Genomic DNA, 25,999 nt, shown 5'->3' with positions numbered 1-25,999 from the left:
CTGCAGTAGAAATGGCCCAGTGTCGTGCAGAAAGCTTGGAGAGGGGGTAAAGCGGGGCTGCATCGACACGGAAGACAAAGAACCATCACAGGGGAGGTTTGTGAGAAGTTTGAGCTGCGCTCGTAACACCCCTTTGCAGCAAAATCGGTCGCTCTGTTTTTATCTTCAGCGGTGACGACGTACCCTCCGGACCAATAGCAGCGCGAGCGTACGCGCATGCGCTCTTGATCAATGACAATTGTTGATAATCAACTGGAGTTATTTTTTTGCATTTCGTGAAATATTATACACAAGCCCCTGGCTTTTGGGGTCTTGGAATATAGTATAATAGCATTAGGTTACGATCGTACATGAAGGGCTAATGGAAGAAGCAAGAGATTTGGTAAGACTGTTTTTAGTGGCTTGCTTCCTTGTTTCGGTTGTGAAGTAGCATTAGCCAGGTTAGCAGGCTCCATACAATCCTCTTTGTTTTGGTTGTCAGTCTTAAAGCTAGCACGCTAACTAACTTCACACTGAATCTTCCCATTCAGGCCGAAAATCAACTCTTCACATTAAGTACTTTCTTTGAAGTTTGTGCGCACGGACACCAAAACATTTTTTTCAATTAAGGCTAATTCTTAATTTTGTGTTTTCTGGGGCACAAATTCCCCCATAGGCCCTTTACTGGGCTGTTGGCTAACTCGCCTGTTTCGCAGCTAGCGTGACGGCCACTGGTGCAGCTGTGTTAGGGCACACACACACACACACACCGTTAGTGCTGTGGTCACCTGCTGAAATACGTGAACGCTGCTCCGTGATTCAGATCATCACACTGAACCACACTGATTTGTAGGCCACGGGTAGCTTGGTGTAGCCAGCTAGCCAGGTGCTGCAGGGGTGTATCCATCATCACAGCTCGGGCAGCCTGCTCACATTACTGCTGCACATGAACCCAGCGGCACGTTTTTCTCCCGTTTAGCAACACGGGCCCGTTCACGTCTTACAAATGTCTTCTAGCACCGAGGATGTAGTGTGAGCCAGATAACCAGCGGTGCAACTCGCCTCAGGCTGGAGTGTACTGGGTGGTACTGGAGTGAGCTGGGTGGTACTGGGTTGGTACTGGAGTGAGCTGGGTGGTACTGGGTTGGTACTGGAGTGAGCTGGGTGGTACTGGGTAGTACTGGAGTGAGCTGGGTGGTACTGGGTTGGTACTGGAGTGAGCTGGGTGGTACTGGAGTGAGCTGGGTAGTACTGGAGTGAGCTGGGTGGTACTGGGTTGGTACTGGAGTGAGCTGGGTGGTACTCTGTCATGTTTCGCTCTCATCATTTTCTTGGTTGTCGTTTGGCAGGCTGAGCGCAGTTCGCGTCCAGAGCGGAAGAGGAGAGACTCGTTTGGCATTTTTGATGGATATGACAGCAGTGAGGAGTCGAGCAGCAGCTCCAGCTCGGAGGACAGCGAGGATGAAGTGCGCAGCATCCCCGCCACTCTGCCTATCATCAAGAACAACGGCCAGGTGTACACATACCCAGATGGCAAGGCAGGAATGGGTTAGTGTTCCTTCATGCCCCCCCAATACATACAAGCAGTGTGTGTTTACCTTTAGGGAGTGTGTACTTGAGACAACTATTCGTTCTACTGTGGTAACCTTTAAATGCATTTGAATTCTTTGTCTATAAAGCAACTTGTGAGATGTGTGGCATGGTTGGTGTGCGAGACGCTTTCTACTCAAAAACAAAGAGGTTCTGTAGTGTGTCTTGTTCCAGAAGCTACTCCTCCAATTCTAAAAAAGCCAGTATATTGGCAAGACTTCAGGTAACCACGTCTCTGCTCTAAATCACCTCAGATTCTAATTTCCCAACAAGCATTTTGACATTGTAATAGACATTGTTTTATAGATGAAGTATTATATTTAACTTTTAGTGTGTTACACTTGTGTCTTACAAAGGGTAAACCACCAACAAAAAAGGCAAAGGTCTTACAGAAACAGCCTTTAATGGCAAAGCTGGCAGCTTACGCACAGTATCAAGCAAATCAGCAGAACCAAGCTAAATCAAAATCAGGTGAGTCTACAGAGATGGCAAATATAAACATGAACTTCATCCTCCTCTAACTACCTGTGATATAATGAGACAGCCAGAGAAACATGAAATAACATTTGTTTATAAGGTATGTATTTTATGCTTTTTTTGCACTTCCCGTAGTGGTTCCTGTTGAGGAGTTTGACTGGGGCCGATACATCTGTAGCAATAACCTGGTTGGCGCACCAGTAAGCTGTTTCAAACATGTAAGTGTTGTTCGCAAACTCATTCTCATGTATGCTGAGCATGTGTACAATAAGGGACAAAATCTATGAATTTTTTGAGGAGGCAATTAAAATTCATTTACAATTTCGTCATTATTATTTTAATTGTGCACTGTATACACTGTTTTGGAGAAAATTCATATATAGGCCATCAACATTGTTTATATTTAACACTATGAAGCAAATACCTTCGGTCAGCATATATAATGTATAGTAGAGGTGTTTTCATAGTCGAATCTGATTCGTCAGATTTTCCCTTTAGTCGACTAATAGTCGAATTGTGGGGGGGGTTCTAGAGCACCTTAAACGGGATCCCGTTCTCATTCATGACTTTTTTCCACTTCAAAGTAAGAACCTAAAACACTCAGATAAATGAATAAACACGGTAGTTTGGCTTTATTCAGCTTTTATTTATTTACTTATTTATTTTTAATGAAACGTTAGAGAACATTAACCGTCAGTGCGCATATCGAACTGTCAGACAGGCACTGTGCAAAATGTCAAAAATATTGTAAATAAAAATGCCTGCTTGAAAATATTTTTAAAAATGGCCACACAACAGCAAAAAAATTATATGGAAAGGTTCAAGTAACGGGGTTTAAAAAGCAAACAACAACAAAAAAATGTTTATAGGCCTACTTGTCGACGCACCACGACGAGACGACACGTCCGAAACGACAGTTTTTTTCGCCTTAGCCTACGCGTTTTAAATGGTATGCCATGTTGGTTGTTGTCGTATGAAATGAAAGACGTTGATGACATAACTTGCACTTTACTTTGTTTCATTCATCTTTATCTTTTTCAAAATACTCCCACACTTTTGAAGTTTTTTTAGTAGCCATTATAATCTCGGCAGACGCTAACTGTCCTGTAGCGTGTTCAGCTCCGCTCATTTGGATTGTGCAACTGCAGGGTGTGATTTATTAATGTGTAGTAAGGAAGATGCCTATTGTTAATGCGCACACATCATTTTAAAAATATTAATTAACAGAAATTAGGATGATTTTATTTGACAAAAGGCTATATATAACGAAAACAAAGACATTTCATGTAACAACTAATTCTTAGCAGCATCCTTGGGCACCCCCATGCAGTTAGAATGGTACATTCGACTATGCCGTTCATAGTCGACTATAGCCGAATCAGCGACTATTGCAGGTCACCCCTAATGTATAGCATGGCATGTGCTTTTTGTGCCCTCTGTCTCTGTCAGGTACAGTTATATTTGTTCTGGAGTGACGTCACTGAGGGTGTGAGGGTAGAGGTCCTCAATTCTGACACAAACCTCTCTACCAAAGTTTACTGGATAGCAGGGATTGTAAAATTGGCAGGTAAAGTCAAATCTTGACTCTGTGTAACTATTTTAAGAGTAATACACAACAGTTTATAATGGTATGTATCGCTATTATAAATGATGATTGGTTATATTGGAATAAATAGACTTGCATTTCTCTCTGCAGGTTTCAAAGCACTTCTTCGATATGAGGGATTTGAGAGCGACTCGAGCCATGACTTCTGGTGTAATCTGTGTGCCCCTGAAATACATCCTGTTGGATGGTGTGCCTCAAACGGAAAACCCCTGGTACCTCCCAAATGTAAGCGCTCCAGCACAGGCGTGGCTGTGTCCGAGTCTAAGGTGAACAGTCTGGCAGAGATGTGACTGGACTTGTTTGTTTGTTTGTTTGTTTTCTCCCCATGCAGCAATACAACATAAGTACTCTAACTGGAAGGCATTTCTTGTGAAGCGACTAACTGGAGCCAAGACTCTCCCACCTGATTTTTCTACAAAGGTAAATATGCTTGCACTCTAGCGGCTGCTATCTTGCCATTGCCCTTGTATAATAAAAACATATTTCTAAGATTTATTCTTTAGTAACGTGTGTCAGCAGTCCAACCCGTCAAGGGAATAGACCCGTGTTAATGTGAGCGAATGCTGTTCTTCCTGTTTTGATTGACAGGTGCAGGAGAGCACGCAGTACCCTTTTAAGAAACTGATGCGTGTGGAGGTGGTGGACAAGACGCATTTGTGTCGAACGCGTGTGGCCCTGGTGGAGCAGGTGATCGGGGGCCGTCTGCGATTGGTTTACGAGGAGAGCCAGGACGGCACTGATGACTTCTGGTGTCACATGTTCAGCCCCCTCATCCATTCCATTGGCTGGTCGAGGAGTATTGGACACCGCTTCAAAAGATCTGGTTGGTGTAGAACGTTGTTGGTCTGAATTGTTCCAGCTTAATTTCAGTTGCAGCACACACTGTGTAATCGGATGGAATGATTCCTTGATTTATGAGAACTGATAAATGTAATGTTTACTCTAGATGTGTCAAAGAAAATTGATGGCCTTACAGATGCCCCTTCACAGTTATTTTTGAAGGTATTTTTTCCCTTCTTCACATACAGTCCATCCCACTTGACTAGCAGATAGCGGACAGTTCTTCATATGTCTCCTTATTATGTGTAGGTGAAGGATGTGGACCAAAGTGGTGATTGGTTCAAAGACAACATGAAGCTAGAGGCAATAGACCCTCTCAATCTCTCAGCGATATGTGTCGCTACTGTAAGAAAGGTAATGGCCACACAGGCGGGATGAGTTCATGAATGAGTTGTGGGGACCGCCCCACTGTTCCTGGGGTTGACGTGCTATCCTCCTTCCAGGTGTTGGCAGATGGGTACCTCATGATAGGCATCGATGGCTCGGAGGCAGCCGATGGCTCCGATTGGTTCTGCTACCACTCCACCTCTCCCTCCATCTTCCCAGCAGGCTTCTGTGAAATCAACAGTATCGAGCTCACACCCCCAAGAGGTGATGGACATTGAACTCTCGAAATTTGCATTTCTCTGCCACAGTTGATCTGATCTGTGAGTCGTTTGAACTGTGGATGTTGACCTCATCAACAGGGTACTCCAAACTGCCATTCAAATGGTTTGACTACCTCAGAGAAACCGGGTCAATAGCAGCCCCTGTGAAGCTCTTTAACAAAGTAAGTTCCTGTTGAAGGAGACAGACTGATCGGTGTATATCCAGAACTCTAGGTGGTGTCAGATGAAGCACTTTAGGCTGACGACATCCATCATTTCTGCACGACCTCTTTTGTCGATCTGTCTCGTGTGTTCACCCACCAGTTGTGTGTGTTCTGCAGGAAGTCCCCAACCATGGCTTCCGCGAGGGGATGAAGCTGGAGGCAGTGGACCTGATGGAGCCACGACTGGTGTGCGTGGCCACCGTCACCAGGATCATCCACCGGCTACTCCGCATCCACTTTGACGGCTGGGAAGACGAGTATGACCAGTGGGTGGACTGCGAGTCCCCAGACCTCTATCCTGTGGGCTGGTGTCAGCTCACCGGCTACCAACTCCAGCCACCTGCCGCACAGGGTAAGGGAGAGTTCCAGACCTGGAGACCACTCAAGATTCAGTATATATGCAAGAAGTAGTAGGATTTTAAGAATGAGGTTTAATTTTACATACAAACATTAGCTTCTGACTTTATCTGATTGCTTTATGTGTTTTTGCGTATTGTGGTTAAATAAAAAAAAGGTGTTATGCAGTGAAATAGCAATATTGTTTGTATGTGGCATTATGCATCTACATTTCATTGTTTTGATTTTCTTCATAGAGGAAATAACACCTTGTAATTTTCCTCTTCAGCCACAAGAGAAGCACCTCCGAATGTTACAAAGCAGAAGAAAAAGGCTCCACAGTACAAAGGGCAGAAGAAAAGTAAGGCACTTGCTCTGCCTTCGCCTATCTTTCCACTTCCCCTCGCAGGCTGGCCACTGCCTGTGGGGTAGTGCTGGCCCATCAGGCCACTTTCTCTCCCACTCTGGGCTGGCGCGACTGTGATTTGCTGGTCCATATGAATGCTGGCTGCCTGTGGTGGGGCAGTACCTTTTGTGGGTGAAAGGTTCTAAGGGCAGAAGTTGGGAGGCAGGGAATGATTATCACTCGGTGTAGAAGGGACTCTGATTGGCTGTTTAATGATGGTGCGTGGAAACTCGGTAAATGAAAACCTCCCCAGTAGGTGGTGAGTGGAAGTTGTGCGTGGGTAATGCAGTGTCTCGGGTAACCCCAGTCTGGCTTGGTTTTTAGAGAGGAAGATTCCAGTTGGGAGAAGGCCGGTCGGGTTTGGTGGGTCTCTGAGGAGGAGCAGTTTCTCAGGCGATGAAGAGCAGACTCCGCCCCATTACCTGCCCCACCCATCTGGGTCCAGGCGACCTCCCGCCTCAGGGGTGGAGCGTGATCGCTCTCTCAACTCAGGTAACTTCACTCTCTGTCCCTCATGGCCAGGGGCCGGTGGAGCTCTTCTGGTCCAGTAGGTGCAACACCAGGACAAGCAGTCAAACTATACCAGCACAGTATAGGCAAAGAGTAGCCACAAACTGTGGTTGCTAATACAATGCAGACTGCACGTGCCATTTAAACAGGGCTTTATATGTGATGGAAAACAGTTTCAAGAGAGCATTTCCTTTTTATAAAAATATAGAAAATGTCATTTTTATAATACTCTAAAGGTATTTTTAAAATAATCAAATCAAATCAAAGTTTATTTGTATAGCGCTTTTCACAACACATGTTGTCACAAAGCGCTTTACAGGATTTAAAAGGTTAACAATACTATGGGTCCAGAACCCTAATGAGCAAGCCAAAGGCGACAGTGGCGAGGAAAAACTCCCTATGATGGTGGGGATTAGGAAGAAACCTCGGGAGAACCAAGACTCAAAAGGGAACCCATCCTCCATTGGGCGGCCCGTTAACACACAAATTACACAAAATACAGACAAATACACAAGTCACACACAAATCACACAATCAGACTAAGTAAAGGTAAAAATGAAAGTTCTGGGTTTTGATATTGTCACTGTAAATGTCTGTTGATGAACGCCAGGCTTTCATTCCATGTCGGAGCAGCGATGCTGGTATTGTAGGCTCCGACTGCAATGTTACTCTCCAGGTGATACTTAAATACTCTAAGTTTAAATGGTGGAGAAGGGTATTACTTCACAGCTCGTCATGATCAGGCATTGATCCAAAATCCAAAATGTTTACGATTCAGCATTAAATGTTTTTGGGTGCATTCATGTACCAAAACGGTTGAATCTGCAGCCTTACGGCAGGAAGTTGAAACATTTGAGTGGTTTCCCCGAAACATAAACTAGGGTTATTTTCTTTTTTTTTCTCTTTTTTGTTAATCATTTTGTTAATATTTTATTAAATTATTGTACTTAAAAGTAGTGTGCTTTGAATCCAGCGTTTTGCATGTTTATGTACTTTATGTAGTTTTAAGTACTGCAGCACTTCCTTGCTTGTAGTTTTGTTCCTCTGATTCTACTGCCTGGTTTGTCTTTGTCTTCACTGTATGTCCAACCACCCAAGATGGAGAAGGAAGACCTCTGTCTTAGTGTAAGCTTGTGTAGAAGAAAGTGTGAAGCTGAACTGTCCTCTTGGTTTTCCTTCAGAGGTCACGCTGCAGCTAAAGGAGGAGACGCCGGAGGTGGATGAGTTCACCTTCTCGCAGGGCACGTCGGACCAAGAGAGCAATGGCTCGGGCAGCTACTGCATCAAGCAGGAGCCCTGAGCGCTTCAGGGGCCTCTCCGCCTGGGGGGCTCCCCACTGGGGCCTCCCCTCACTGCCAGCAGCACTGGAAGGTCCCGTTCCTAGCGAGGCGGACAGGACCTGGGCAGGACACGGTGTCGGCTTGCTTTCCTCTTCCGCGCCAGATCTTTCTTTTCAGGTAAGAAAAGTCAATGGAAAGACAATTCGGGAACATTTTTCACAAGACTGATGTAACGGGGACTTTCTTTGGAATGGGGACACTCTTGATTTCTTGACGTTTGCTTTGGTCAGTTTGCCAGATGGACTCCGCCACCCCCCTTCCCCCTCTCCCCCCCATGGTCATTTTACTTGAAATGTTCATATCTGGTTTTTTTTTTTTGTTTGTTTTTTTTTTTTTTTTCTTGTAACATTTTCATTACCATTTTAAGACCATGTCTCATGCGCTGATTTTTTCTAAACCCTTTTTATTTGGATGGTTGTGCATTATATAAGAGCAGTAAAAATCTATATTAAAGTATATCCATATTGCATATTCTCTATACAGTAGAATAGTCTAACAAGGGTTCATATTTTGGTCATAAACGTTCTTGGTAAGAAGAGGTATAGCCTAATGGAAAACACTGTCACATTTTGCACTACAGGGATGTAAAAAATTAATGTATATCAGCCTGTGAAAATGTTGAAGTTCAGCTTTATTGTATTAAGTGACACAAATGTACAAGATGTATAGTGGCTGTGGTGTTTGTGAGGGAATAACTGCTCTAGTTGGCATTATGATATGCAAGAATATTTATTCGATATGAAGCCAGTGTTGATTATTGATCACTTACATAGAGCCATTAGATTAAGTATTTCATGAGCCACAGAATTAAAAGAAACAAGAAAATGACTAGCGACCGAACACTACCTTACCATGAGCTCTGCTAAACTAGCACAGTGGAGGAAAGAACGTCATATAATGCGAGAGTTGGGGTTCTCTGCTCATTATGACCAGTTACCAGCTTTCTAGATTCTGTCCTGCACCAGTGTGCAGTCAAGCCTGTCCTGAGAGCAGTCATCAGTCTGATGTGTTTTAAACATTGCATTCATTCCAGAATAAAGGTTTTTCTACTACCTCTCAAAGTGGGTTTTAAATACACTTAGGTTAAGGGTTCATGTGTGTAATCAAGTCCGTCTTGCTGGTTCCTTAACCACACCTTATTGCAATAGGTAGTTTAGATTTCACTTACCATTGGAAGGACTATAATTCACCATATGCAAAATAAGAGTTTATAACACATGCACTTGGGCATACCATATATTTCACTTTACAAGTTACCAAACATTTATATTTGTAACATAGCATGTTATTGAGAGTCCTTAAAACAGAAAAAGATATGCAATAATACAGTAATTCTATGTTGTTTTATGATGTCTTATTCTTTAAAAATGACAACATGATGATGTATACTTATAGACCTAAATCAGATATTCTTACAATATGTTGCAAAACTGTGATGATTTTATAAAAGCAACACTTGAGCTTTCCCTGTTATGGAATATGTAAACCTTGTTTGCATAGTGATTTATTATAATATAACTAGAATGGCGATCCAGTGTCAGGCTGTTGGTGAATTCTCAGGAAATCTCGCATTTCATTGGCTTTTTATTTTTGCTTGTATTATTCAGTCACGTTTTCTTCATATTTACAACTGATGTGAACTCTTTTTTTTTTTTTTCGTTTTACTTACTTTACTTATTTACAGTACCTCATGGGATAGATAATAATAATAATACAGATAATACAGAGCTCTGGAGCGATTCAGAATCTTCAGTATACACTTGCATTATACAACTGTTACTCAGATTCAGTCCCGGAGGGCCACAGCACTGCGTGGTTCAGTGTGACCCGCTCCAGCGTACATGATTCAGCTGGAGAAGGCAGGGCTGTAGGCGTGGGCCCCGGACACCAATCACCTGACCCTTCCTGGCGGACTCTGAGTAACAGTCAGCCAGACTTGATATGGGCCCCGCCCCACTACGGCGGTTGCTGATTGGTTGTTTTTTTTTCCCCTCCTCCTCTTCTTCCCACTTCTCGACGTGCAAACTTTAAATCATATCCTGATATTTGGGATAATCATTTTTACTTTGGCTTTTTTGGGATTAAGAAAAAAAAACTTTTTATTTGGGTATTCATGTGTGCAGTTTTCGTGCTCTAGTTCTATATATGGATAAATCTTGGTATTATTTTCTATATATTTCTATTAACCATTATATAGCCACATATGACTGTTTAAGCAATATCATGCTGTTGTCATATTGATGTTTTTGGTTAAGCGGTTGGTAATCTATTGAAATGTACATTTGTGAAAATATTTCTTTACCTTCCATGAGACTGTTCAACATAACACGTCTTCTAAACCAGTATATGTTTTCTATATAGGCTATTCCTCAGAAGTATCATGGTGTCAGGATTAAGGTAAACACTGGTTTTGATGTCAGCTCATTTTGATGATGTTTTTCATATGACCAAAATCACCTAGTTGTTTGCATATATTAAGACATGACTGTTTCAAGGCACGAGATTTTTGCTGCTACCCAGAAATGAATCTTAACACACCCTAACGCACAACTTCACCTTTAAAGCAAAATCTTTTGTCAGCAAATTAGATGCCTTATTCGTTTTTTTCAATATTTGAAGCAAAATTAAGGGATGAAAATGTGTTTTTGGATGGATAATCATCAGTGCATGCAGAAATGTTCAGAGTCCACTTAAGGCCTCTACTGCTCTGGCCTTCAGTACTAACACGGGTTTTTGTGGTCCTTCCCCTGTCCTTAGTAATTACGTCATGGTGCTATATATACATATATATATATATTTGATAACTCATTCATTTGGTCTATGAAAGGAAATCAAGTCAGTAATTTTAAGGTGGAGAGTACGTATATAGAAGTAAAATAAAAAAAAATAGTAATACAAATTTGTATTTTGGATACAAGTAGCTGAATGGTTTGTGATAATTAAACCTGAACTAACAGTGGCCCCTCCCACAAAGGTGGGCATGGTGGGTTTGTATCTTTTTTGATAGTCTGTACATGTTTCATTTCCTCGTTTCTGATGATCCTTTGTGCTGTGATAGGGTTTGATAGCTTCTAATGTATATAGTCCAAATGTGTGGGGATCTTGTTGGTTGAGTACATGTTAATTTGTTTACAAGCATTGCAAACTGTTTCCGCATGGCTGTGAAAATGTATCTGTTGATTTTGAAAACAAACATTTTACACTGAATTAAAGGATGCTTAAAAAGTATTTTTTCAGATTCTGTGATTCTGATTTGTAGCCAAAATCCCATCCAATTAAAAAAGGTAATGTATGTTCTGTTCTGTATGTCTTTGATAAACATTTTTGATTAAATCATGGGTTAAAGCAAGAAATTTTCATTTGACTGAAAATTTTTCCTGGCAAAAGACAATGCCAGCAATTACTGAAAATGTGGTGTAGCCTCTTTTGTCTAATTCTACACAATAAACACATTTATAAAGTATATTTATCTAAACAGCCTGTGTAATGAGAGAAGAGAGAATCTATGAAGCGACAAAATGCAACACCTGAGCTATAAATGTACATAAATGTTTTTATAATGGAGTTATCTGGGGGTCCTCTTCCAGAACATTGTTTAAAGATCAAGTCAAATTTAGTGAATCCTGGTGAGTTTTAAAATGGTATGAAGCTCTCTTGTTTTTATCAGATTCACTATCGCAAAAACATAAGCAGTAAGATTACCTGGTTTATCTTACAAAAAAATGTAATGTCCAAAAATGGCAAATTAAATCGCACCACTGGATGGAGCTTTTAAATACAAACAGAACAACACCATCCATGTTAAACTGGCTTAGAAATAAAAAAGTTGACATTTCAAATGGAAGAAATGCGCCTTTTTTCTTCGACTATTAAAGCTAAATGAAGAAAAGTCTGTGATCGGTGGAGAGATTCTTCAGTATAAATAACCATAACTTCTATATTTCACTACAAATTCAAATAAAATTTGAAATGAAGTCACTTTATAGTATGGACATGACAGTATAATATTCAAAATGAATGAACAAATGAATATTTAATGATTAATCTTTAAATTAATTAATAAATAAGTCAGGTAATCATTATGGTGAAATAAAAAAAACTACATTTCTATTAATATTCTGAGAAAATGCTGTAACCTAAATCACCCAGGCAGGAGGGAGGTAACTTTTCTACGTAATGTCCGAAAATCAGAAGGCGGGATGACCCGCAAGTCAATCAAATGACACCGCCGTCATCCATCCAGCGCTGACGATCCAGTGAGAGGATCATATTTCGGACACAAAACAGATAGCACGCCTGTGTGGTTTATTATGATTTGACGGATTTTTTCCCCAAAAAATTCAAATGACGGAAATCCGTCGTAGTGACGGAGAACTTTAACCCATGGATTAAATCGAGACAGCTCTCAGTCCACTTAATCCAAAGTAAGTAGTGTGTTGAAACCCTGAGAAATCCATCAAAACATGGGGCCATGTTGGCATATTTATGTTGTGCTATGGCTGTTCACAGGGAATTCAGAAATTATCCAAGTTAATGTTCAAATTATTCACAATCATCTGAAACTTGCAGGAAAATCTACATTTATTTAATCTTCTTTAAGTAATGCCATCCAAATGAGACTGAACTTGGTCCACAGGGATGACAGTGGTTATTCAGGAATGTTCAGTGAAACAGGACAACATTCAGCCTGGCATGATTTTCAAGCCAAAATAAATTACATTTCAATCACATTGAGCTTCAAAAGCAAAATTATCAAAGCTATTTGATTAACATTAGAAATTGATCATATTAAACAATGATTACAGACTATTACACATGGCCTATCTGCTATATTAAAAAGCAGTTTCTCTATGAAACGTAGAGGCAGGAACAGTATTCAGACAGTTCAACAGCGTTCTGTGTTCAGGACTTGGGCATGCAGCACAAGTGTTCAGGACTCAAATTTCAGGAGTTTGCCTGTATGTAGCGACACCGGGGACCTGAACATGAATGCCTGACATTGCTCAGCTTTTACAGATGCAGGCGGTGCAGACAGCAGGTGGAGCAGGTGACCCTCCTGTCCTGTGGCCTGCCACCTTTTCCAGCAGACTTTAACAACATGTAAAGAACCAATGGAATTAAAATAGCCCTACGTGTCCTGGTGAGTCTTCCATCAAGCCTTAAACTTGGAGAAGGCAGGTGTGCACTCGAGATAAAGGACGTCCAGTGGTGTCTTCCAACACGTGCACATCTACAAACACTGGTGTTTTATCAGTATTTCACAAGGCAAATAGACATCTTCGATATATAAACACATTCAGGGGAAAATAGACATTTCCAATGTAACAATTAATCTACACTGTACATGATATAGGCTACTAACTTTAAATCTCATAAGCACAATTCTAAAAAGGTGATGAATACAGGAAAAGTAATAAAAAACACACACAAAATAACATTGGCAAAATAACACTGGCTTGAAATGTGTGTGTGTGTGTGTGTGTGTGTGTGTGTGTGTGTATACATGACCAAGAAGATAATAGACAGCAATAATGTAATAAATGGACAGAAGAGCAATAAATCTTGTAGCCATCACTCTACAGTGATCAATCAGCCCTCCATTAAGGTAAATAAAACTATGGGGGTTCTTCTATCCTTCATCTACAGATTGTGCTTCTGAACTTCATTGATAACTGACCAAAGGGGGGGGGGGGGGAGTTTAACAATTGTGAACTTCATAGCTAACTGACTAAAGGGGGCAGGGTTTACAGATTGCTGAAGAGCTCGCTTCGTTTGCACCAGTCCATAGGGGGCGCTCTCTTGTTGGAGCGTTTCTGGTGTGCACGCTCCTTAGCCTGTTGCAGCGAGACGTTCAGATCCAGATTGGTGCCTGCATCCCCACACAAAGGCTTCTCCTGAAACAGAACGGGCCACATCATCGTCACCATCACCTCCGCCAAGCTCGGCACATTCGCGGCTTTCAAAGAGTATTTTTGTTTTTATAAACTAGAACTGATGAAGCTACATAGCACTTAAACATTATAAATCAGAAGTTACATATGTATTTAAGGTGTGTTCTATGCATCGTTGTGGATTCACCTACTAGTGACTAGTGTGATCTAGGAGTTTTAAGTAGCACAGCCAATACAGACTTCCTGTCCTTTGTCTAAGTCCCATAAATAAACATAAGCAGCTTACATTAGCACCCAGGGATCTGAACCTGTGTGTGTGCACACCGACCTCAGGTGGTGGGCTGCAGATAGCAGCAGGTGTGGGTGAGGTGGAGGACATCATGGGTGTAGCGGGACCCGCTGACAGTAGGGCTTGGTCCTCCTGAGGCCCCTCCTCCTGACGCCCCTCTTCCTGAGGCCCCTCCTCCTGATGCCCCTCCTCCTTCACCTGGGAAATACACAACACTGCTTCATGCATGCGTCATAGCACTTCTAATGTACCAAGTATAGGACTTAATATTAACTAATATAAACTAATACAATCATTAATATTACAATATTATTAACTATATATTATAGAATATTAACTAATAAAACTAAGAAAATTACATGTTCCAAACTACAACTATTTCTAACTGTTTTATTAAAGAACTATTCCCGTTTTGTATTATGAGCAGTTGATATCAAGGTGCTCTCCCATGCCCACGTGCTTTCTACTCTGACCACTAGAGGGCAACCATGATTCAAAATATTAATTCTGTTGCCTTTGAAATAAACATACACAATGTCAACAATACAGTATTAACACCAAAAAGTATTGCACTGCACTATATAAATAATGTATATTAATTTAACTAACCAATTAAAAGTAATACAAAAATCTTTTTATCTTTACAGTTGGGTGTTACAATATGTTACTTGCTGAGAAATCACATATGTTTGATTCATAACCTCGCCCCAAAAATAAACCATGTGTTATTTAGACCAGTGGTTGTCCATTATACTCTTCTACAGATTTGGTGTGAGGAAAAAACTTTCAAAAAGCTTTGGGAGTTGAAACAACATCAGACATTTACCCTGACTTCTGTTTTTATTATTAAACCATAAAAATCACAAACTATTGTGAGATGATTAAGGGTTTCTCCCAGGCCGGGAGAAGCCATGAGGATGAGAACATTCCTATTCACACAAAACTGTAGCTGAGTGTGAAACGGTAAGACATAAACTAGCCGCTCACCCTCAGCAGCATCTTATCAGCTGAAGACGTCTGCATTACGTCAGAAGACCAGCTATTCATTTAAACTAGTCTCCCATCTGACTCCCTCTGCCCTCTCTTAGTGTAGTCTGGCAGTGGAAAATAGAGTAGTGAGGTGTAAAATAAAACAGATGTGTGTGTGTGTGTGTGTGTGTGTGTGTGTGTGTGTGTGTGTGTGTGTGTGTGTGTGTGTGTGTGTGTGTGTGTGTGTGTGTGTAACTAATACTGCAACACAATCACACTGCACAGAATGTGCATCCAAATTGGCATGTAACCTTTACCAAGTTAGTAAAATTGGAGATCACCAAACTCTAAATCTGTACATTCAATCTGAAATGGAGCGCCAAAGCAACCAGTTCTGAATTCAGGTTTAAAACGTTTTCTAAAAGCACAAAAGCAGACTAATGACTGGTTTCTGGGGTCAGATTAAGTTTAGCACCGGCATGATCTTCCATGGTGTAATTTAATCCAGGGCATGGCTAAACAGGAATGCAGGAAAGTACCACCAGCGATGCGTTCTCAGGCTCACCCTGACCCAACACACCCTGGCCCAACACACCCTGACCCAACACATCCGCAAGCTCACGTAGGCCTTGACCATGACGTGAGACGCTGCACGGGAAAAAGACGTCATTCAAAGCCAAGCGTGCGCTTCAGCTGATGGTGGAAGACGCAAAGGAACAAAGAGAAAGTTAGGCTACCTGTTCGTTTTCATCTGTCATGGGAGCAGGTTCAGGAAGAGGGCCTGAGATTAAAAGAGGAAATATGTTGAAAAACAAGCTAGTAACACACACGCACAAACAAATAAATGGATGAATAATCTCAATCTCTCGTATAAACCTTTTACAGATTGGATGTTTTCTGCACAACATGGCGCCCTCAGCACATCACTTTCAAACACATACTGCACATATAATGCGTTCAGGAACAGCTGCTAGTCACCTCAAGAGTGAAGGAGCGACTGCATAAATGAGTGATTTCTAAAAGTTAAACATTCAACATCTGTATGACACTACAACATCAGACAAGCGTTAAACAAAGGGTCAGTAATCAAAGTCCAAAGGCACGCTCTATATTAACAGATGGTCACAAGCTCGGTCCCAGGAACGACTGGAAAAAAATACAGATTAATGGTTTAAAAGCAGCTGTAAACTGAACTGTGAACTGACAAACACAGAAACGCTACAGAAACCCTGTAGTCAGCATGTTTCTAACTGACCAGAGAGCAGGTGTGAAGCCACTCCATCTTCCAACCCCATGTTGTTGTTGTAGTCATGGTTACCACAGCCGCCTTTTAGGACTGTGTTAACATTCTGACTAACCCTCCCGTGTGGGACAGGGATGGTGAAGGCTGTGGGTTAATGTTTAAACCCCAGTCCGTGCGTAAGTACCGAAAGCTGTTCAAAGCAGCTAAAAACATGCTTTACTTTCATAAAAGAACAAGGCCAGAATTGCAAGAGCACATTTGCTGAGGTGTAGAACACGTTGTCCCTGCGTTCCCCAGAAACGAGACTCGCTTGCCGTCCACCGTACCTGTGAGGTGCTGGTCTGTGGGCTGCACCCGGCACTGGCTGAAGAAGGCATCTGTGTCCGGATCCACCACCAGCATCCGGAGCTCGTCTCCACCCGCCTTGATGGCAGCCACCACGTCGGAGTGCTGCATGGCCGAGACGGACACGCCGTTCACCTGCCGCACACGGCCACACACGTCAGCGAGAGCTGCACACGGGGGCATCATTGTTCCGATAATTTAATCCACGATACATATTTCCTACCAAAACTTGAGAATAGTGCTTCCATAACACAGACCAGCATGTTTCAGAGAAAAACAGATTAAGTCAAATAAATAAGATCTCTTCAGCAGAACTGAAGATATGATGACATGAAAACTTGATGTGATGTGGGCACTGTGCATTGTCACAGGTTATTTTATATTTCTGCCAAATCAAGAAGTGGAGTTGATGTCAGGCAGATACATGAGGAAACACTGGGACTGTGTGTTGCAGCTGTGTGTCAGGGTTGTGTGTCAGGGTTGTGTGTCAGGGTTGTGTGTCAGGGTTGTGTGTTGCAGCGGTGTGACGGCGGTGTGACAGGGCGGTGTGACAGGGCGATGTGTTGTAGCTGTGTGTTGTGGCTGTGCGTTGTGGCTGTGTCATCGGGGCTGTGCGTTGTGGCTGTGTGTTGTGGCTGTGCGTTGTGGCTGTGTCATCGGGGCTGTGTCAGTGTCAGTATGTCAGGGCCGTTGCGTCAGGGCCGTGCGGGTGGAGGAATGTGTGGGGGAGAGTCGGTGCTCCAGTGGGCTGTTCGGAATGTCTCTCCCAGCCTCGTAGCCTCCCAAAGCCCAATTAAAGAGCAGCAGGCAAACAACAGTGCCCTTATGCTTCTCCAGTCTCCCCTTAGGACACCCTCTTCCCATGGTCCACACACACACACATACACACACACACACACACACACACACACACACACACACACACACGCACGCACGCGCGCACGCGCTCGCACACACACACACACACACACACACACACACACACACACACACACACACACACACACACAGAATAATGTTCCCACACACTCATAAAATAGCTCCAAAAAGGTGAGAAAGTGCTTGCAAAGTGCAGGCAACATCAGAGCCCTTCAGTTTAAATGCCCGTTCAGGACAATGCCCAAGCCTCAGCCGTGACATTCAGACATGAGAGTGCTGTGTGTGCAAATGCCAGAGCAGTGCAGCGCCTCCTGCTGGATGAAGCACAAACAGCACCCCCAACCCCCCCTCCCTCTGTCTGCCCACATCCCGCGTTCCCATTCTGACGGTGCTGCAGGGAAGTGCCTTTAAATTGGGAATCCCTCCTGGAAGTGGGGAAGGGTGGCTTGACACAGCACGGCCCCACAGGAATTCATACGTCTGCAACAACTACACTATTCAAAGTCTCTGTCTGAACAGGCTGAACCATTATTCACCCTGATATCTCCTTCTGATGGAGGAGAGGAGGTGCAGCAGAGGCCGAGTGACTTGGAGCTGGTCACCAGAGGCGGTGGGGGTGGGGGTGTTATGGGGGCGGGGTTGTTAACCCAGGATGGGCCTGTGCCAAACAGATAAAGGCTGTGAAACTCCCCACGGTTCCCACCGCTGGCCCAATGCCAATGACGAAACCTCTGTGGTTTTTGCCCGGTTCGCCCGTGTTATGGGGGTCAGGTCCTGCATATTTCACTTCCGCTAAATTCTTACACCCTAATCAAAATTGAACGCCACACCAGCAAACAGAACAGACAGTTCATGGCCTGGCGGTTAGGGAACTGGTCTTGTGACCGGAGGGTCGTGGGTTTGATTCCCAGACCTGAGGCCATGACTGACGTGCCCCTGAGCAAGGCCCTTAACCCTCAATTGCTCACTTGTATAAAAAATTAGATTAAAATGTAAGTCGCTCTGGATAAGGGCGTCTGCCAAATGCCATAAAATGTAAAAATGTAAATGTAAAACAGACAGAAAAGATTGTGCAGGGACACTTTCACAGCAGCGTACCCTGGGATTCTCTCTCTCCACCCCGGTAAACTGCTCGGCTACTCTGCTGCTATTTCAACCGCGTAACTTCATCCTGTAGACTTTAACCGGATTAGGCAAGGGTGTGGTTCACCACAAACGCCATGGGACGGTTGCGGTACAAGAGCCCTGGTCTGTGGCCCTCTGTGAGGCATTAATCCCAGTCTTCCTGAATCTCCAGTACCACACATCCTCAGACGAGTAATTGGAATAACCAACAACCACTACTTTAGCACTAAAGCAGGATGTACATACAGAAAGTTGATCTTTTACCATGCAGAGTGCTGTAAATGCCATAATAAAGCCTAAAATGGCCACTTCTCGAGTTGCAGCATTCAACAATGCAGGGGTCATGCCCTAAAGCTCAGTGCTGAGGGTGTAGCAGCGGGTGGGGCTTCGGCGGGGTCGTACCTGCACCACTTTATCTTGGGGCCGAAGTCCAGACTTCTCAGCGGGAGAGTCCTCGTCCACCGCCCTGATATACTGACCCTCTTTGGACTTCTCACTGTGCAGGTTAAAGCCATAACCAGTCGCCCCCTTCTTCATGTGACAGAGACGGGGACGAAGCTCGCTCTTTGACTCCTGTAACAGACAGGACAGGAAAGACACAAGTGTGTGAAGGGGGAGGTCTTAGGTACAGCTAAAGCATGATCTGACAAAGCTCACAAAACGGAATACGAACATGTGGAAAAAGTGGATATGAACATGTTACTTTTCAGTTACTTAAAAGCTTAAAAACTGCAGACAATTAAAGACCTCAGAACCCTCACACAGGACTTCTCAGAGCAAGTTAAAACACGGCACATTTCTTTCAGTCACCATAATTTCATGTTTGACAACACAAGACATGACAATACACAACAAATAAATACAAAGTACCGATCAGTTACAGCACTGCTAACACAGTGAGCACCCCTCATACGACAGCCTGCAGATGGAAACATGTCTCCTCGATGCCTGCAGGGTTAAGTACAACTGTTTAAAAAGAAACAATGTACCATTTAGGTGTTGGGGCAAAATGCAGAGATGTCACAGCCTTGTCCGTGTGTACAGCTCAGAGAGAGAACTGACAGTGTACTCACGTTTGCTTCCTTTTTCATCAAATAGCCTAATCATTTATGAGACAAGCGGGCACCACCCAGTGAAGCTGCACCTGCAAACATGATCTAGTGAGGGAGTAAAAGAGAGCAGCCAACACTGCCCGTACCCGAAGGTCCGCCGGCACACCTGCCCACAACAACGCCAGCCACCGCTCTCTAACAATCCAGCAAAAAAAGTGATCACACGTTCAGTTACACACATTCAACCGCTTCTCATAAAGAATGATTGGGTCCTCTGTGCAAACTACTGTAAAACAAACAGAAAAAAAGCCCTACAATTTGGTCTACACTGTGTTCCCACCCTTATCTGGAGTGTACAGCACACTGGGTCCAAGCAGTCTGCATGGGAAAAAAGAGGGAACTTAAGCATCTGTTGATTCCAGACATTACAACCAGGGTTTCAGCACTGGTGTACAAATTTAACCAAGATTACCAATCTCTGCACTCTACTGAAAGAGACAGAGCGGGGGCGGGGAGTGGTCAAAGAGACTCAACATTCTGCAAGGGCTGATCTGACTTCTTCAGACAGGAAGACCAGCAAGAGAGAAGATGCGTCACCTACAGAGACTAAATCGACTGAAGTGAACGAGACGCTAACCAATCCACACAAGCCCCAAGGTGGGCTTACTTCAGAGCTCTGAGAAGTCACGTTGGCCCTACGGGTTCACCATAGGCTAATCCATCAGATCCCATAGAAGAACATAATCCTACAGCCATGGACCATAAGGTTACAGCTGAAGAGGATCTGGGGCCTCTGGTGTCTCTCATTAGGTGAAGGTGCAATAGGAAACTATTGTGTGCAACTCACATCAGTGTGACATTTGCATACTGTGGTCACAGAAGAATGCAAAGGTTTATGTGGTTGTTTCGGACACGCACCAGGGTGTCTTACTACTGGTTACAATATTTACTGACCTTCAACAGAGCTGAGAAACAAGACAAAGTGCTGGAGAATGTCAAACCTCTTTGCATTTGCTGCTGTGTTAAAATACATATTTTTCCCCAAATGTAAAAAATAAATTCACACCATAAAGGGTGACAACACTTTCTCAGAGCCACAAAGAGGAAGCCCTGTGACGCTCCACACATGCCGCCATACTCTCAGATAAAGCCCCGCACCCTTAGCACCGCCATTTACCCGCAACACATAAGGACTCCACGCTGGGCCGTGTGAGGCCTGGGAAGACGGCGGGTGGTGTGAGGAGCCCCACTGCTCCCCTCCCTCCTCATCTGAAGGGACACTCGTGGAGTTGAGTGGCGGAGGCTAAGAAATGCCCACGCGTCTCTGCTCGGGTGATGCTGGCGTGAGAGTGTGGGTCCTCACTACATCACCTGCCAGTTACAAAGAGGTTAACAAAGGGGGGTTGAGACCTAGGTTTATTTATTTTCATAGTTAAATATTAAATATGGCAGGCATATAAAACATATATCAATAGTTCATGATCCATTTTTCAGTTTGCCTGGCCTGCATGGTCTCTAGTGTGCAATGTGCTTGACTCCATTGTCCTAGAGAGGAGGCTTATCTTAGGAACAGTGTGTCTGGGGCCTGTCCTGTTCCCCAAGTGTTACGGCACAAGGGAGTGTGAACACTCCCTCTGGAGGGGTTACTCCATATGAATCAGCTGCTGCAACTCTACCCATCCATAATGGGGGTTCCTGTCTGTTCCTACCAGGAACCAGGCTGACCTGCCCTGTGGCATTTCACAAAAGCTTTCATTTTTCCCCACAGAGCATGGTACCGCTGGTAAGAGATAACACGGTTAAGGCCTTCAAAGCATGTCCTGCTCATGAGATAATTCATCACTGGAGCACCAAAGGGTGCTGACAAGTTATGCTTCTTTCGTTTACGTTTTTTCCCACCTTGGCAAAAAAGGGCCTGTGTTTGGACAATGATTAACAACAACAAAAGAGAAAAAAATTTGAGAATTGCTTTGAGGTCTTGGCTTCATGCCTGAGAAGTTGCCCTGGACCCTTCAAGTATAATGGAAACCACTTCACACCACTAACATTCATCATCAAGCTAAGTAATGTCTCACTATGGGGAGTAAGTATAAGCCATTTTTATACACACACCTACACCCCCCACCACACGCACACATACACACACACACACACACACACACACACACACACACACACACACACACACACACACACACACACACACACACACACACACGTGTGCACAGTATGAGGTCACAACCACATTCAGTAGCTCAAAACAGCCTCTCATTTCCATCCACAGCACCATAAGCAAAATGTGGAGAAACAGCTTAACTCACTATCGCTAACCACTACATTATGATACACTATCTCAAAGGTTAATGACTTTATAACTCATGTAAATCACCCATTATGTAGTCTATGGTTTGTTTAACAGGGGAGTTACATAAGAAGATTGGGTGGAGGGTGGTGAAACGGTTCATCTTCACACATCAATGTCACAGTTTAGGTCTAAAGGCAGTAAATCCTTGGTCATGTCTAAGCAAGCTATCCACTGCAAATGGTGGTGTCACTGAGTTATACAGTTACTGAGTTCTGAATGCAAAGCAGGAAACAAAAGATACCCAAGGCCCATGCTGCAGTTCTGAAGGCATGAGCGGACCTACAGAGATAATGATCAACCTTCAGATACCTGAGATTAGTCCTAACAACACCCCCCCCCCCCAGCACCAAACAACAACAGCACACCACACATGCATGCACACCACACATGTCATAAAATGCCTCTTAACACCTTCGTGTCAAAGGCAGAACATGGGGGCTGCACTGCATCCCGCCATCTTTTTTTTCTGCCTTTGAACAAAAACAAAGACTTGCTAGCAGGAAACCAACAGACTTGTAACACAGGAAGTGGTTTATTCAAATGTTCATGGCTCCCTCCCATGTATCTTTTCAGGACATTTCACCATCAGCAGTTGTCAGTCCCGCTAACCGACACCTGCTCCCTTGTTTAATTTTGAAAGTTCAACTGCAAACACGAAGTGATATGAAGTACCTAAATTCAGAGTAACAGGTGACCAAATTCAACACTAAATAATGACTCATTACAACACAAATTTCACTTGCGCAAGGACAAGATGGCTGAACATAAAATTGCTGTGAAGATATAGGCCATTTTACCAAAATACAGCATAACTCAGCACATTGTACTGGCTTCAACAGAGCCACTGAGTCATAGTGGCAAGAGATGGATTAATCGAGTAGCCTACCATGCTTATGAGAGCCTCTGGCCTATCACGCAGTCCGTGTGTCAATAGTAGCAGAAAGAGAGCAAGAGATAGGACAGAAAACGAGAAATGTATAGTTAATTACAGCAAACGCACAACGGCTGATGATAAACCAGATTTATGCCATGACAGGACTCCAGAAGTGAGTTGAATTAGGTGTGGGGCGCTGCTCATCTGTATAACACAGGAAGCCTGGTGATCAAAGCACTGCCCTTTGGCCCTTGGTGGGGTATGCACTAATCCCTTCATTTACTCCACTATCACAGTACTCAACCCCTTACTAAAGACTCTGTCATTTCCATTAACAGCTCTGAGAAGTGATTCAGACTTCGTGTAGGGAATGACGGATGTACATGCTGATAGTACTGTTCTGGAAATTCTGTAACCCTTAAATGGTAAGCACAATAAAAGTCAGAAACAGTTAGGTAAGATAAAGAAGTAACCATCTAGATACACATCTAGATAATGTTCCTGAAGCAGCTGTGGGGTTGGGCCTCCACACACTTTGAAACCTCCCGAGCACCATCAGGAATCATCTGAGGAATTTCTCTGAGGTTACCGCTAGGATCAGGTCTGCTAATCAGTCTACGTGACGTGACACAGGGTGTTGCAACATCGGAAACGTTTCTAACAAAGTAGCTTCGTAATCCACCGTTTGTCCTGTAATGGTGCACTCTAAAGATAATACAACAGGAACGGTGATACGTGAATGCATGAATATTCTAGCAATATATTATCTATAAAGTGTTCTTGAAAATTTTATATTAAAGACGAGACCATCCCATAAAAGGTACATAATGTGATTATGTTAAAATGGCTTTACAGTAATCCCATTTAATCCCGTGTAACACAAAACACAATGCTACAAATCCCAGAACTAGGTCTTATTGCAACACTATTTTATAACATGTCTATTACCATCATATTTGTTTAGACAATTCTTGTGCCACCTGGGAAAATGGATAGACAAACCAGCTAACCGACCGTGTGAATAACCCATTCCCAAATTTAATCTGCGTTAGGAATGAACACCGTGCTGTGGTCGGACAAAGGGCGCTTAGTCTCTGCCAAACGACCAGCCGGTCTGAGGATGTCCCATTCAGAAGCAGAAGCCTGAACAATCTGGGCAAGGCAGCATGAAAAGCACACGTCGGACAGAGTAGCCCAACACAACAAAGGAGTCCTTCATAGATGAGCAGGGCTCGGGGACGAAGCCTCGAATAAGTCGTGAAGTGAAAGGCGCTGGATCTTCACCTCCACACTGCTGAGCGCAAGGATGGACAGATGGAGAAGAAACACTTTGCGCTCACTGCAGTGTATAGCTGCATACATTAAATATGTCCATGTTATATGAGTGAACATAACGTTGACCAATACCAAACTACTAATAATACGGCGAATGAAAGCGAATTTAGATCGGTCCTCCAGATTAAATGGAATTTCAGTGCACTCTTCGGAAATGAGAGAGAAGTGAAGATACAGGCGGTGCTGGATTAAGTACCCAAACACAATCGCAAACGTTTAAAGCAATTAAAGTGCTACTAAAGTACTAAAGATGACACACATCTGATCCAATAAGACTTTTTTTAACCAAAAGATGAAATGTTTTATATATTCTGCCAAGCGTTTGACTTTCAACGCATCTTGCACTTGCAGGCGCACCTTGCACTAATTAACCCCCCCCCCCCCCCCCCCCCTCACACACACACACACACACACACACACACCCTCGGGCTCTTTTTTCAGCCTAGTTTGTTGGGGCTTTGGCGTCTGAGTAATCTGAGCGTCTCTAAACTAGTGTACGAGTTTATATTGTCCATCGTGACAAGCCGCACTGCCTAACTGCATCATTGTAACATCAGGAAACTCCCAAACGACAGAAATAACTCGAACTGCACGAGGCAAACTGGAAAACTAATGTCGGACGAGTTAAGCACGAATTGCCAGTAAAAGCGAAAACAGGCTAGTCAGACATTCCTGAACTTGCTAAGCCAGTGCTCTCCACTCTCGGTCCTATGAGTGGACCTCCAATCACGCGGTGTAGAACTGGAGCGGTGATCCATCACAAGACCTACATACTCTACATAGACTTTAATTCTAAAGCATTATGTAAAAGAATACGTGCTCACTCCTTAAATCTGCAACAGATTCCTTTCCCTTAGTCCTAGACACTGCAAACACGTGGGGAGTAGGAGTCTAACGCGATGGGGCTCAAGTCTTTGACTAATATTTAATCTCGTTTACCTTGGAGCTCACGCTCAACCTATCGATGGCAATGTCACCGTTTGTGTTTGGAGCAGGCGTCGATGCCCTTGGTGCACCATCCTTAACATCATCTCCGCTGTCCGTCTCGCTTCTGGGCAACGGAATCCCCTCGGTGATGAACTCTTTCTGGCACTTCAGGTTATGCTTTTTAAGAAGTTCCTCCGTCTCAGCATCAATTACGATTAGTTCCAGTTTGCCTGTAACAGCTCGTATCCGGGAGACAACTTGCTGATGACTTTCTCCTTCTACGGCGTCTCCATTAACAAACGCAACTCTGTCCCCGGCGAGTAGACCGGACATCTCAGCCGGAGAATTCGGTTCCACAAGACGGATGAACTGACCCGGCTTCCCCTTCTCACCGTGGAGATGAAACCCATAACCATCAGCACCCTTTTCTAAAACGCACAATCTAGGCCTAAGAGCGCTTGACATGTTGAACTCTCAGCAGTTACTGACAGAATTTAGATGAGATATGACGTAATAAAGGTAGCTACACTAGTTACAAAAGATCAAAGAAAGTTTGAAACTGTGACGCTTCACTTCCGAATGTTTTACTTCGAAATAAATTCCAATGTAATTTCTAAGCTCCTTTAGGTACTTATTTTAGCGCTCTCTCGTCTCCAAGTCTTAGTACTGAATAGTGAAAACACGACTTAGTTTAAAAGCGACATGACGTTTTCACGGTTGACAGGTAAGTGGGCCAATCATTAACCTAGTGGGTTGTTTGACGAGCCAATAGTTTGCGTCCTAAAACGGGTTTAACATTCGTCCCGCTAT

The 25,999-nt window shown here is 43.5% G+C and overlaps 2 protein-coding genes across 2 annotated transcripts; one reads left to right on the top strand and one right to left on the bottom strand.

The window, feature by feature from the left end:
• The first annotated feature begins 200 nt into the window (after positions 1-200).
• Positions 201-11,123, top strand: mbtd1 (mbt domain containing 1). The gene is made up of 17 exons (XM_076999651.1): positions 201-382; positions 1,329-1,527; positions 1,659-1,792; positions 1,926-2,040; positions 2,182-2,264; positions 3,496-3,613; positions 3,743-3,877; positions 3,984-4,072; positions 4,241-4,475; positions 4,599-4,654; positions 4,742-4,846; positions 4,936-5,083; positions 5,179-5,261; positions 5,421-5,655; positions 5,929-6,000; positions 6,370-6,537; positions 7,737-11,123. Exons 1-17 carry the CDS (start codon positions 362-364, stop codon positions 7,853-7,855), a joined length of 2,115 nt encoding a protein of 704 aa, XP_076855766.1. The 5' UTR covers positions 201-361; the 3' UTR covers positions 7,856-11,123.
• A 1,335-nt stretch (positions 11,124-12,458) lies between these two features.
• nherf1a (NHERF family PDZ scaffold protein 1a) lies at positions 12,459-25,866 on the bottom strand. Its single transcript, XM_076999653.1, has 6 exons — positions 25,202-25,866; positions 19,039-19,209; positions 16,614-16,767; positions 15,782-15,825; positions 14,115-14,273; positions 12,459-13,789 (listed from the first exon to the last, which is right to left on the bottom strand). Exons 1-6 carry the CDS (start codon positions 25,652-25,654, stop codon positions 13,640-13,642), a joined length of 1,131 nt encoding a protein of 376 aa, XP_076855768.1. The 5' UTR covers positions 25,655-25,866; the 3' UTR covers positions 12,459-13,639.
• Positions 25,867-25,999: the final 133 nt, after the last annotated feature.

This window comes from Brachyhypopomus gauderio, chromosome 3, assembly GCF_052324685.1.
Source record: "Brachyhypopomus gauderio isolate BG-103 chromosome 3, BGAUD_0.2, whole genome shotgun sequence".
NCBI classification, from domain to species: Eukaryota; Metazoa; Chordata; class Actinopteri; order Gymnotiformes; family Hypopomidae; genus Brachyhypopomus; species Brachyhypopomus gauderio.
This window is presented reverse-complemented; position numbering and strand designations above follow the sequence as displayed.